The sequence below is a fragment of the Lygodium microphyllum genome, chromosome 10 (genome assembly GCF_053477565.2).
Source record: "Lygodium microphyllum isolate KBCC chromosome 10, Lygodium_microphyllum_v1.1.10, whole genome shotgun sequence".
NCBI classification, from domain to species: Eukaryota; Viridiplantae; Streptophyta; class Polypodiopsida; order Schizaeales; family Lygodiaceae; genus Lygodium; species Lygodium microphyllum.
This window is the reverse complement of record NC_141144.1, coordinates 73849983-73865000: the sequence shown is the minus strand read 5'-3', so window position 1 is coordinate 73865000 and position 15018 is coordinate 73849983. Positions and strand designations below refer to the sequence as shown.

Below are 15018 nucleotides of genomic sequence, written 5' to 3'. Positions count from 1 at the left end.
GTGGTCCCAAAGAACTGGGAGGCTTCTCACAGGGTTTTATTGACATATGACCTTTGGGTATTGTTAAGTTAGAACCCAATTCATACCATTTTAGGGGATCAGAATGGGACTATGCCCTACGGGTAGAGAGGTTGAGCGGCGCATCCCTCTCATTTCCCATTCTCCTTGAACCAAGTTTTGTGTGGGTCTACTTCAGATTGGGTATCTCTACGTAAAGTAGGATATCTTGAATCCAACGCTAGAATATTGTTAGGAGACCTTGACCCCTAGGAGCCTAGATTTCAGGTCAATCCAAGTGGGCTAAGCCGCCGCAAATGTTCTGTTGCGAGGCAGACTCGGGAAACCCTGGGTGACAAACCTCGGAACATTCCATGGGAGTGTCGGGATGCGATGCTTAGATTTGTTTCTCAATGGACCGCTAAAAACGTGCTTGGACAACCGATAGCCAGGCACGTTACACTCATGGACCTAAAGGCATACGAGTTGATTAGTTATTAAGTTACATGTTGCACCCCAACATCCAAATTGAATAGCAATGCTATTTATCATGCTAATTAAATGTCTCTAAGTAAATGAGTGTTTCTTCACAAGTTAAGAAATCAATTAGAGAATAGAAAGTTCCTTCTAAATTGGGGTTAGTCTCCATGCAACCCACTTAACTTTCTTCAAGTGTAAGCTTGAAGAAAGTTAAAGTAAGAGCTTAAAGTTTTTATAATGGAACACATTCACCCTTATGAAGCTTTATTTCATAGATATCAAACTCTACTCATATGATTTATTTCATAGATACCAAACTCTACTCATATGATTTATTTCATTTAGCTTTATTCCTTGTGAGAAAAGGTTGATACTTGGATGAGATTATAATAGGTTACTAGGGAACATATATGTGATCATTTAAGACATTTGGATCTTTGATTTTTAATTTAAACATCAAGTCTATTGAAATGTAAGAAAAAAGATATATTGATTTGATTCTTATAAGAGTTTTGGGTTCTTTTAAGATCTTCCTTTTAGGAAGAAGATACTCTCCTAACTCTCCATCAATTTCATGGTGGATAACCTAACACCTTTGCTCTTACATCCTTTTTATTCTCAATATGGTCACTTTTCCTTTGGTAGACTACCTTCCCTCATGAATTCTTAGCCACCATGATAAGTGCACAATGGAATTGTCCAACCACAAACATTATTATATGTATGTGAGCCTCGTCTTCTTGGATTAGCATGATGGAAGTTGCAAAAAGTGACCAAAACTATATGAGTTTTTCACTTCTAAAACCCATCCAACCCTTTAAGGATGCCGATTTACATAAATCCAAATAGGTTAAGCATACCATTAGCACAAACCCATCCAATAATGACAAGGGCACCTAGTAGGTCAGTTGTGACATGATGACTTTGAAGTGTCCCACCAAGATATAAGGATAATAGGCACCTAAAATATATTGTTATTGGTATTCCCACATGAGGAGGCCTTCATGTATGGTGATCACAAAGCTGCCTATAGAGTAGTAGAAAAACATTGTAATAGAAATCAACTCTAAATGGGTGGCGAATTAAACCTCAAATTCATATAAGATTTGTTTACTCTCATTTTAAGTTTGCTCTCACTTGTGTAGCTAGCGAGTGAGACTTCTTCTCGTTCCCCTTTCTTGCACTCTTTCTTCCCTCTTCTCCTTCTCTTTGCTACCAAGACTCTAGTGGTGGGCAAGAAACATCACTAGCTTCACTTTGGACAGTCCTCTTTGCCTCCTTTCACTGCACTTATGTTCACTCATCCATTGACAATGGATGAGTGGGAACTTTAAGCTCTTCATCATTAAGGTGGTACGTCAAGGGACTTTGCAAAAGAGTGGAAGTGAGAACAACATTGTATTTGCATTGAGTGTGAGTTGATGAGAGAGTATGGGAGGTTGTGGATTGAGCACTTTCCAATTTTCCCTCCATTTCTTATGGCTTCCCATTGGTCTTAATTTTGAGTAAAGTAGCTCAATGGGTCCTTCTAACACCATTATTTTTCCAAACACCTCCACAAACATTGGCACCATCTTCATAAACTAACATAGTTTAAGTACTAATTGATGCCTTTTTTACCCCTTTTTCCCTTTATATGGACCACATCCCCCTCCATTGCTAAACAAAGATGAGGAGTTGTAAGCAAATTGCTCATGGAATTGATTATATTCATAGAGCTAGTCTAGTGATTGATAGAATGTACAAGAAGTCCCTACTAAAGCCATTTAACTTAGGAGCAATTTAACTATTCATTTAGGAAATATTGATGTAGCCGAGTCATTTGTCATGGGGAGCTTATGTCCTTTTCCAAAAGAATGTCACCCTTACTTCATGACTCACTCTTGATGTGACCCCAAAAGGAGATGGCTTTCTCCTATACGCGGTGGGGTGGGGGGGTTCACACACACATAGAGATCTAGAGAAAATTTTGTGGAGATAATGATGATGAAATTTGTGTAAGACCTATCGTTATACTTATTCACTTTGAGACTTGTAAAATTTGTGTAAGACCTATGGTTATACTTATTCACTTTGAGATTGTGTTAATGTTAAATTGACATTTTTATTTAAATAACAAAATATAAACATCAAATTAATTAAATTGATGGAGCTTGCCCAACAAGGTAGCTTTTGGTTTAAAAATCCCTTCCCATCCACATATATTTATAGAACTACTTTTACTGTGAAAAGTAGCATTGATAGTTTTGGTGTGCATGTTACTAGTGTATTTTTTTATGTGCACTACCTTAGGACAACCTTCTAGTAAATATCATTTAAATCTCAAAAGGATAGATGGTGGACAAGGGACATAGATAAAGTTATGACAACTTATGGATGATGCTATCATTTTTGAGGATCTTTTTCTCCTTAGATGCTAACACCTTAAATGAAACAAATTTAAGGACAACTAGGTACATTGTGGCACACAAGTCTTTCTTTTCAAGGATGTGGAAAGTAGCCAAGGCATTTATCATTCACATGCCATCTTCAAGTATGAAATTGGAAAATGCTAAACTCATAACTATTGATTATATATGTAAAAGTATCACAAAACTGTGAAGCTAAGAATTTAGATCATCTTGCTAGATAGAAAAAGATGCATCATGGAATTCTCTTAAGGGCTTGCTTCAAAACCCTAAAAGGCCTTTGTCAAAGACTTGAAAGGAATAAATTTGAAGATGCAAGTAGACATATTGAAAATTCTAGTTGCCACTTATGTGAGTCCCAACTTGCCAAGTCTGTGTCAGACTTGTAAGTGTCCACTTGGGCAAGTTGCACAAAAAAGCATTCTTGCCCCTTTAAAAAGTCAAGTTAAAAATCATGCCAAAACCTTACACCATACAAGTACAATCATATTCTTGGGAAACAAGAGAGAGTGTGTGGGAAAAACTATAAAGGCTCATGTTTTCAATGCCCATATGATCAATAGACTTTTTTTTTTTTTGCAAATTAGTTTAATTTGTTAATACTTATGATCCTAATTATACTCGATAACCTGCCCGGATTGCTACTGAATGCCTATGATTCAATGAACATGGTGTTCTAAGGAACACTAGGTGATAATCATACCAAAAGTTTTGTAACTTGCATGTACGTAAAAAAGCTAAATTAATGTGAGTGGATGAGATCTCAAACATAAAATGCACAAGCTTTCATGTCTTCTTCCTTTGCACCATGTTGTCACAACACGTTAAAAATGTTTTGAATCTACATTGCATGTTTCCCTATTAAGAAATTAATATGAGGGAAAGAAAAAGATATATTGTTTCTTTTCTATTAACACAAAATCATTAGCTTTTAAACTTGGAGGATACTTATTTCTGCTCCTGGACATCAAGCATGCATACAACATAGAGATGCAAACTTTTAGAAACATTAAAAATGGTAATAACATTGTTGTGGATTGCACACACACATGCGTGCACACGCACTTGCACACACGCACGCACACACACATGTGTGTGTGTGGGGGGGGGGGGGGGGTTGAAAGCATGTGCAATACTTTGTCGTTGAAGCATTAATTATCTTAAAATGTTATTGACCTTGGGATAAGCATAGATTTATGCTTAACATTTGTCATTCACATAGGGGAAAATATACCAAATACAATGAATGGTATATAAGAGCTTTAAAGGTAATTTGTGATGTTTGCGCATGCATGTGCGCTTCTGTGAAGGAGAGAGGCAAAAAGGAAGACATTTAAGCATTTCTATTGTATTAAGTGTGATTCATTTGCTAGATATTTATGTTAACCAACCTTATCTATTAGAAATGTGGTTGTATCTCCTTATGGAAGCTTAAAGTAGAATTGTTGAAAAAATTGATGGTTCACTCTTGTGCTGAAAAAGTTAAGCATTCAAAGTTTACATGGAATTTGATTGAGAAAAGTTAAATATGTGGTGCCTTTAAGTTAGAGTCATTGATACAAGTAGTGGATAAGAAGTAACACAAAGTGTCATTAGTTAGGTTTGTTATGTAGCTATAAGTATCAAACTTTAAAGTGGATTAAATGAGTCATGAATTGTTAGCTTTGAAACCAAGTTCCTCATTTCAAATGGATTCAAGAATTTGAAAGGGTAGCTAAAATGGTTGTGTTTGTGGTGTGGTTTGTAGCTAAAATGATAAACGTATTGAAGCTTCATATTCCTAAACCAAGTTCAATTGCTTCTTCCAATTATTGAATGCTATGGCACGATGGCCATAGGTCTTAATCAACAAGGGATCAACAAGGGATTGGGCAACACCCATGTCGATGCAAAAACTTTCTTCATAAAAGGGCTAAACTCTCAATATCTACGAGTCATCATGAAAGGTGTCTCCTTGTGTATGCATCCATGCGACTTTATCACACATGCGTGCACACACACACACACGTGCATGCATGCACGCACGCATGCGCGCGCACACACACACACACACATTGGCCATAACATGACTAAAAAGTAAGTTTCATTGTTGGCTTCTATGTGATAAAGTAAAGCATTCTTTGACCCTATGGGGCGAGAAAGGGCATGGAAGTTTGAGTCAAATGTGTCCTCTTTCCAATTATGTTGTTACCTAGCAAGAGTTGCTCCACTTCCAATTATGGAGTCTCTTTTATTTGTTCTAAAATGTAGTGACTTTTGCTTATTCCAAGTAAAGGCAATGCCTTTTGCTAAATTTAGGCACACCTTTTCTAAGATTAACTCCATTGCAAGGTTCTAATATTACCTTTTTTAGTCATAAGTTGATAAGAAATAAATTGTTAAAGCAAGGGGTTTATGTGCATGTTGGCATTCAATATTGATCTGTATGGATCAATGTGCAATAATTGGTCTTTCCATAAGGTCTTCACACATTGGCTGCTAACTGCAGCATAAAAGATAGCTTGAAATTGATATTGATGTGGTCTTCCTCCCTGAAGGGTTTTTTAATGTTAAAGCAAACTTGCAAGTTACATTAAAGCACCCAAGGTTGACCTTCCAAGAAGTGCAAGAAAGAATCCAATGGAATTGTTTGATTCATTCTTGGTTTTTCTAACTTTTGAGCTCCTACTATTATATTTTAGATGAAATGTTTAATGAACTAAATTGCACTTCTAGTTATAGTGTCATAGTTGGACAGGTTGGCTTGATTAAAATGTAAGAGGGGTAAACAAACATAATTGTTGAAAGTACCCCAAATATGTGTGACATGCAAAAGATAAACAAGGTTGTAATAATGATATACCTTGTAAAAACAATAGAGATGGTAAGTTGGAGAGTTCTCATAAAGCTTTTGACCAGAGGTTGATTTCATCACAAGTTGTCGAAGCCAAAATTACAAGACCGATGGTTGGTAGATTCAATCATTCTTATTTGCATGGCTTTTCAACATTCATTGCCAATTGTGAGTGCATGTGAGAAAGCTACTAGTGGGCAAAGAAACATGGGGTTCCATGCTTTTTAGGTGAGCGAGGTAATGATAAGCCATTCAATCATTTTCATACACTTCTTTTTGCAAGTGTTGTTGTCTAAAACCTCTAATAAGGGAGTTGTTGAAGGGCAATAAGGAAGAGTTCAAAACAAGGCCACTATTGTTGTGGGTTGCCCAAGTGGAGAGATTTTAATCTTTATTTTGGGTGTGCTATTGTAGGGGATGTCATTAGGGATGCATGTCTACGCCATTGATCTCTTTTCACATATCATTTCTACTTTAATGTCCATTGAATTTATGAATAGAAAATGTGGGATAAGGAGGTTTTATTTAGAACCCATATTACCTATTACCTATCATTTTTTCTTATGTGATTGGATGATTATAGGAAATTGAGGAATTGTAAAGATATTGCTAGCAAATGGATAATAATGCAAGAAAGGAGATAGACCTAATTACTAATGAGAATGGTTGAAGAATAGTAAAGAAGCTTATCTTTCTCTAGAGAAGGTGGAGAATTGGCATTATGCTTGAGGAATCACCAAAGTAGGAGAGTTCGTGGTATTTGCAATGAGATCATGAACCCCTCAATATCTAAGCCCCTCTCCCCCTTAACAAGGGATGTTTGCGATAGGCTTTCAAAGTCCATCTTGCTTAAATTATGGCTTGGATTTGAATGCTTAAAAAGGGGGGATGCGGTGATAACTTACAAGGAAGATCTCATGACATTGTTGTTGTGAATGTACTAGTGCTAATGTGGTGCTACAAATATGTGCAACTTTTTTATATTCACAATCCTTGAAAAACAATATGCCATCATACCCTTAGCTTGCCTAGTGATCACTAGTTCTACTAGCTTGATTGCATGTGCATCGTAACCTATTACAATGATCACAAAAGCAAGTAATTAAGAAATGAATGACAATGATTAGAACCCATATGGATGCAACAAACTACCCCTAACTAACCCAAGTTGAGTGCTCATGAAATTCCACTTAATACTAGATGGACCAACCTTAGAAGTTGAGAAATAGAAGGTTTGTTGAAAGTTGAGATCCATCACAGTGTTGAGTACTATGTTTAACAGTGTGTAAAAGATGGAAAAACTTGATGCATTGGATGTTGAGTGTGGGCCCTACACTAGTCACTTTGATTGGCACCTAGCTCTCAAAAAAAATTTGGGGAGATTGTTTCATAAAGATTTAGAGCTTGAATGGAGAGGGTTTATTTTTAAATAAGCAATGAAGCACAATCAAAACCACCATGGTTCTCCATCTTCTAGGAGATTCTATACCTAAGGAAGGTTGATATCAAGCAAGGAGACTTTGTAAGAAAGGGTCTACATACTTAAACAATCTCTACTATCCAATCAAAAGAGTGGCTTTCAGGGGAAGAGATTAAAAGGAATTTTAGAATATAATAAAGACAAGCAAAATAGACCAAGGATAAGAATCAATGCTAGCCAAAGAATACATCACTTTTTCTACCAATTTATGGGTAGCCATCCCTTAGGCAAAATAGGTGGAAGCAACAAAGGGCTATTGTCTTGATACCCCCTAGATTATAGGAGCATAGAGATGAATTTAAAAAAACAATGATAGCTACCATGCACCTCTATCTCACAAAAGATGGTATAAGCTTTTTGAGAATATCTAGCAAACCCCACATCCCCATCAAAGATTTTAGTATTCTTTTCCCCATTAGACTCACGCACCTATGAACACCCACAAAAGGGGGGGGGACGCTCCCCTCCAAATATTAGCCATGAAACAATATAAGCATCTCCTATGGACACCAATGATAATTCATGAGCCAAGTGAACAAGGGAGTTTGATCACAACTTATAGGATCCTCCTCCTTGGGCAACTCACCATGGAGGAGGGTTCACTCAAGTGTTCAAAGGATAAGAGTCCCGAATGCACGAACACTCCTTGTGAACATAGTGTCCCTGTTTGTGTTGCACCTTGTGGGGCTTGAACTCACAACCTCGAGGTTGTGATGCACGACCTCAAAAATCCTAGTCCTTTGTTCTTGTTCTCCATAAAGTCGTATGGACAAATGAAAAAGTGGTCTCTTAGGGCTAGGAAACATGAATGGACTAATGAAAAATAAGCCTATTAGGGATGGGAAATAGGTAGTGTCCACTGTGTTTAAGGGAAACGGAATCCATAGGCCATGAACAATGAGTTAAGCAAATATCTCAAACACTTTTCACATTAATATTTGAGGCAAAATCTAGAATGATCAAAATGTACTCTTAAGACCGGTACTATCACAGCAACTTATCTTTGGGTCGTATGAATTATAAACACATTAGTACTAATTACATCTTCTTTGACATTGTGTCTTATGTAAATCTAATTGGTCATGATATACTAATAAAGAAAATCGAAGGCAACTTGAGTAAAATTGGGAAAGAAGTCAAAGACCAATGGAACATGTCTATGCTAGGATCCATGAATGAAAGATGTAGCAAATGTGAAGGTCATCCACAAAGCAAGGACAACATTGGGTCAAAATCTATCAGATCATGAACTATAGAGAGGGACAACAAGGGATTTTTATTGCTCAATTGACATAGGCCATCTTAGTCTTAGAGGGCCCGTGCTAAAATCCCATCAAACATTGCTAGCTACTGCTATCTACTAGTATTGTTGCTTCCTTTTGAGGGGTAGTAACTATGACTTCTCCTTTTATGAGTAATACATAACCATTAAAAAGAAAAAGAAAGTTGAGATGATATAGGTAAAATGGTTTGTCTTAAGGTTTGGGGTTTTCTTTCATGAATACAAGTGTTTAGAGCAACTTAACATAAAGCTAAAAACTCTAGATAATGGCAATAGCACAAGTTTGAAAATGGCTCCTCCACTGGTGTTCCACTATAATAGGAGATGGTTCTTTATAGGTTCATGGTCTTCATTCACTTTCAAGAGAGAATATCCATGAGAGAGAGAGCATATTCAAAGGGACATATGAAAGAAGAAGACTACATGGGTGGCTCGGGCCACAATCCACACCTTAGGGAATCGGAAGTGTGAGTAAGCCCCGACATGTGAAATTCTACTAGGACTTTTAAAATGCAATGTATTAATAAGGCTTGAATATTCTTTTTTTCCTTTAATAAATGTGCACAAGACATGTGAAGGTGCTCTTAGGACCTTTTAAAAATACAAATGTTGATAACACTAATATGTGTGTCTCCTTTAATATGCATGTTTAGTCTCGAAGAAGAGAGAGAATCCAAACAATCCTAGATTATGTAAATATTTTATTATTTTTTGTAATTCGAATTATACTATAGAGAAATGTTAGGATTTTATTATTAAGTAAAACATGTAACATCAGTATTAGAAAAAGGACTCTGAGGTCCGGGAATTGGGTGTGAAGAGTCCCTCAGGGTCAACGATCATGCCTATGGAACGAGCGGAGATACACGGGCCAAGAAGATCTCTCAAAGCCACAGAAAAAAGGAGGACCGAGGAAGAAGAAGGAAGGGAGGGGGGTGGTCAAATAAAGGATAAAATCTTTTCAATTTATTTAAAAAGGGATAAAATCTTTTCAATTTATTTTTTATTAAAAAAGCGAAGGAAAAACGACACAAGTTGATGCCCTTACAAAACCCATTTTTAAAAAGGGTGGGAAATAAATTTTTAAGATGGGAAAAAAGGTGGGGGGATAATGATAATTTTAAATTAAAAAAGGGGAATTGTTGATTAAAGAAATGGGAATTTCTTGAATAAAGAAGTGGAAGGTCATCATCACCATCATCTTTTTTCCCCCCCCCCTCTCAGAGTCTTTTAACAATATCAATCAAAGCGCAATAGCACTCTGGAGTCTGCATCCATCCATCTCTCTCTCTCTCTCTCTCTCTCTCTCTCTCTCTCTCTCTCAATGGGTGTGCTATCACTGCGATCTCTCTCTCTCTTTTCACCTTCCTTTTCTGCTGTGAATATCATCATTGTTCAATCTCTCTCTCTCTCTCTCCCTTCTTATCCAACATTCCTCTTTCATCCTGTCACCATCCTTGCTTCTTCTTCCTTTGCATAGCTGCAAGTTGCAACCCCCCTTACTCTTTGCAGTAAACTCCCTCCCTCCCTCCCTCTCTCTTCGGCTCCATAGCTCCCCTCATTGCCTTCCTTCTATAGCCTTCCCTTAAATCACCCAGCTGTCCTTCTCCCCCCCCCCTCCCTCCCCCATAGATTCTTGCCCACTTGACTGCTCCCCTCTTTTTCTGTGCATCTGCTTCTTCTCCTGCTGCCTGCAGTCTCAGTGTCTCCCTCCCCTTAACCCAAAGGTCATCTAACCTGCTGCTTTTGACCCTACCCTCATGTCTACCCCCCTCCATTAGCCTTGATCTCCGCCCCATCTAAGCCCAATTCTGTTGTTGGAGACCTCGCTGCCTCTCCATTGAGCCTATCTTCTTAGGAAAGAAGTCCCTTTCCCAAAGATATTGGTCTTTTTCTGTTGTCTTTTGGCCTGTTGGGGCGAGGGGCTAGTTGTGGGTTCTTGCAGTACCTGTTCCTGCCCCTTTTAGGGACTGTGACTTGGGGTGAAATTTCGTGTGGAGAATTGGGTCAGTCTTCTTCAACATGCCTATGTAGCCCCTTTTGGTCTCATCCATAGACTGTGTGTGAGATCCATCTCACATCAGCTCTTCTTTCTTTCACCCGCATAAACCCAGACCATCTTTTGTAGTTCTCTCTCTGAGTGAGCCCCCCCTTGAAGCCAGTCTTGGCTCCCAATCTCCCTCTTACATTCAGCCTCCTACTCTGTCTTTTTTGCTCCCCCCTCCCCCTCCCAATGACTGTGCACCAGCTATGGAGATTTCCCAGAGGCACAGAGGATCTGGCCACGCTCCGAGCGGATGTCGAGACCGGCATCATCAGCCGGACTCCCGGTCTCCAGCATCTCAACAGTGAAGAGCTTGCACATTTGCATGACCTGATATGGAGGTACCACACCCACATCACTGACCCAGACCAATGCTCCTCCATGGTGGTGCAGCGGATCCATGCCCCAGTCGCGCTCGTCTGGTCGGTAGTGCGCAGATTCGACAACCCTCAGGCATACAAGCATTTCATCAGGAACTGTTATATGCACGGGGATGGCCAGGTGGGCAGCACAAGGGAGGTTGAGATAGTATCTGGTCTGCCAGCTGCAAGTAGCACAGAGAGATTAGAGGTCCTGGATGAGGAGAGACACATACTGAGCTTCAAGATTGTAGGCGGCCAGCATCGACTGCACAACTACCGGTCGGTGACGACGCTGCATGAATTCGAGGCCGATGGCAAGCCAGCCACCATTGTGGTGGAGTCTTACGTTGTTGATGTGCCAGAGGGGAACACGAGAGAGGACACGCGGGTCTTCGCAGACACCATTGTCAGGTACAATCTGCAGTCGCTTGCTCGGATACTGGAACGTCAAGCTAGACATGAGCATCACCATCAGAATGGGAGTGTGCTCTTGTAGCAGGTCCGATCTTTCTTGTTCTTCATGGTTTGTTTTCTCAAATTTGAAGTCTGGTCATTTTGTGCAATGAAGCCAGACATCAGTTTTATGCCATCTCATTTGGCACGGGTACTTGCTCCGTCCGGATGATGCCGATGTAGACATGTTTTGCAGTGCTACAGCCCTTCAATTTGCTTGCAAAAATTGGCATTGATCTTGATTGTGTGGCCAATCATTAAGGTGATGGGATCAAACGTTTTTGTCAAACATAGATTAGCTCAAGGAGAAGCTCCTCAGAGGTTATCCCCTTCCAGAGTGCCAGGGTCATTCTCCTTTCAAGCCAAATCAAGGATTCCTTTTTCATCCATGGCTAGAAGATCAATCTATTCATCTGCCTGTATAGTATGTGTTCTGGTTGAGTGATCCCTTGTACCTGCACACTCTGCATGTGATGCAACTAATGCACCGATCCAATGGGGGTAGTTATGTTTATACATGATCAGCTAGCATAGTGTCCATACATGATGAGCTAGTAATGTCCATATACGATGAGGTGATTAGTCTGTACCATGTAAGTTGGTCTTTCTGATGAATCTTAAGCTTGCTCTTGGGCTCAATGCACCCTCTGGAGGAGATTATAAAGCTTGCACTGGTGGGCAACATGCATTTGTAATCATAATATGCTTTCTTGTTGTTGAGTCCATGGGTACTGAGGTGAGGATTCATGTACACTCTGCCAAGAACACAGATGCTGTCGAATCAGTAATGTGATCTTATGAGGCTATGAATATGGCATCTCTGGGGAACTGACTGCTGTCTTTGCAGTGCCTGCGGTCAAAAACTATTCACTACAGGATTGCTATATGAGTTGTGTATGCTATGTAAGTTCTATGTGCATTGTGCCTATATGAAGAAGCTGATTTTAATGTGTGTGAGAGTTTGAAGGCCTTGAAGACTTCTCTCTGAATTTGTGTGTGTATGAGAGGGAGAGATAAGAAAGAGACAAATAAAGACAGTTGTATTGGCATCCTTATAGATGCCTCAATGGCGATAGGACAAAGAAACACATGTCCTAACTTTACATGCAAACCAAAAAAGAGAGAGACCAACTCGGTTAGGGAGTGAAAATTAAGGGTTTAGGGACTTCCTTGGGCCCATGATAGTAAACGTTCTTGGACCATGGGAGTTCATCATTTGTAGTAGCAATGTTCACGAAAAACCAAGGTTTAGAGCCAAGACTATTGCAAAATTTGGACCAATAGCCTTCAGATCTTTTAAGATAAGGCTCAGCAAGTGAACCTATATTTATATTGCCTTGAAATGCTATGACCAAGCCTCTAAATCTTTCAAGAGAAGGTTTAAAAATTGAAGTTATATTTGTGTGAAAGCCTTGGACCACACCTGTGGAGTTTGTGAGTTTAGGGTTTTTATATTGGTAGGCAAAGTTGCTTATCGTGAATTTCAATTAGCAAGTTCTTATGTTGGTTAGACCATGCACTCATGCATTCTAAACTCTCAAGTTCTTATGTTGATTAGACCATGCACTCATGCATTCTAAACTCTCAAGTTTTGAGTGTCCAATTAATGTGACTAGAAGAGGATTATTTGAATATGAGAGGTGATTTTGGATGAGTATTGCAAAGATAAAATACTTCATTTGATTGATGGGTATAACTAACCATTGCAAAAATTTGATGCTAGGCTTAATGATACCGAGGCCTTTTAAGTGTGAAAAGTGGGGGATGGTTGACTTGATGTGAGTGTTGACTTATAAGTTTGCTCCTGCGCATTACTAACATATTCTAGATAGTAAATACAATTTCTTGAAAGGAATCCATTAAGATTGTCCAAATGCTAAAGTAGATGGTGAATAGACCAAAAATATATTGAAATTTTTATTGAAAGGAATCTAAGAAGATTGTCCAAATGCCAAAGAAGATGATGAATAGACCAACAATGTATTGTATAGATAAAACATGTCATGTGATTAGTAAGACTTGATGGCATTAAAAGGGTTTGAGCATATATTAGGAAATAAAGGGTTCATTTGAGAAGGGCTAGCTCATAGTATCGTGGGTTAGGTTGTACTTCCTAAAAGGGCTTTTATACAAAAGAAGGTTGTAAGTGCATTACACAAGGAGGTTGAGTCCATTTGCCTTGAGAATAAAGGCCAGTTCATAAGAAGACTAGCACACCTGATTTGGCCCACATAATATTTTGAGGATTTATTTTATGTATTTGGCTTCTTTTAGATGGTATCCTTACATATCAACATGATGCCCATCTCAAGACTCAAAGAACCACAAATCAACCTTTATCTAATTGCCTATGAACTTTCACATTACATGACGATGGTTGTGATATCCATCCATTTCGTATGCATGTAGGACAATGATCAATAATGCTTGTTACTATTCTTGTGGATTAGCTTCCATCTTCAATGTATAATTGGCCATTGATTAATAAGAGCTTACCTTCTAAACTTCTTGTTGCCTCTTTTGAAAATTGTCTAATCTTATTGATTATGATGCGTTACATTCCATGACATGAACCAATTATTGTTAATGTTGGGAATAAGTTAGAATGTTGATTAATGACTTTCAATGGGAATATTTTTTTTGAATATTATTGGCTTCTTCCACTTTGTTGCGTTTGCAATGTGAAAAGACCTGAAGAATCATGCCCAATTTTTAATTCTCTTTTTCAATATGAGGTAAGATGATTGTCTCTTCGTTGAATTTATTTATTAATGAAAAGGTGTTGACTAGGTAGTAAAAGTAAGTTAAGATGCAATAATCTTATGGTTCTACCTTATAGCACAAGGTTAACTAACATGATTACTAAAACGAAAGGGACAACATAAAAAGATCAGTCAACCTAGGAACATTATGCTTTCAAAGGATTGGCCTTGACCATCCAAATTGGAGTTTACATGCTTTTTAAATGGTTATCAAATGCAATAAGGCACATCAATGTTAGGTTTATATGAGTGGATGGACATGAGGTATGAAAATTGTCAAGCAATTGACATAAAGTACTTCCACTTTCTTTTTTTTGCAAATGAAAGTTTGGTTGATTTGAGGTGGCATACCACCTACAAAAGCCTATTTTATAAAAGTCTTAGGGTTTGTCAACTTGCAAACCAATGAAATGCCTTGCTTTTTTATGTCATGCACTAAATAGATTCACAAGGACATGTGATAAGACAAAAGAAGCCAATCACCACAAAAATTGCATTTCTTGTGTGTCGCTATGGTTGTCCACCACTTAGTGTGAAGCGTTTGATTGGACATGTTCAACCCCAAAATTTTAAGTGTGGGGAAAAGTTTTCCCTTCTTAAGAATGTTAGGTTGTTCTTTGTGAATCCACCCTAAATGCTTCATTCATTATCTTAAAAGTAATTAGGTGATAATCTAAGACAATAAGGAGTCGCTTTCTTGGGACTATAAATGCAATTTTGTAACTCATTAGACAAAATGTGAGTGCCATTTATGCATATGTATTGTTATACGTTTGTGTATGCATATATTGACATAATACATGCACATTAGCATGAGTACATGCGTGTGTGCATGCACACACACATACACGTGCTCTTCAACAACTATGTGCAACATCTTCAAGCAAATGCTCCATAAGTTTCTTGAGATATTTATG

General features: G+C 38.3%; 1 protein-coding gene across 1 annotated transcript; it reads left to right on the top strand.

Annotated features, from left to right (window-relative positions):
• Positions 1 to 9847: 9847 nt before the first annotated feature.
• LOC148030166 (abscisic acid receptor PYL11-like) lies at positions 9848 to 13843 on the top strand. Its single transcript, XM_087686437.1, has one exon. It carries the CDS (start codon positions 10714 to 10716, stop codon positions 11380 to 11382), a length of 669 nt encoding a protein of 222 aa, XP_087542563.1. The 5' UTR covers positions 9848 to 10713; the 3' UTR covers positions 11383 to 13843.
• The last annotated feature ends 1175 nt before the right edge of the window (positions 13844 to 15018 follow it).

Excerpts from the sequence above, each read along its gene's own strand:
- LOC148030166 (XM_087686437.1), top strand. The coding sequence starts at position 10,714 with ATGACTGTGCACCAGCTATGGAGATTTCCCAGAGGCACAGAGGATCTG.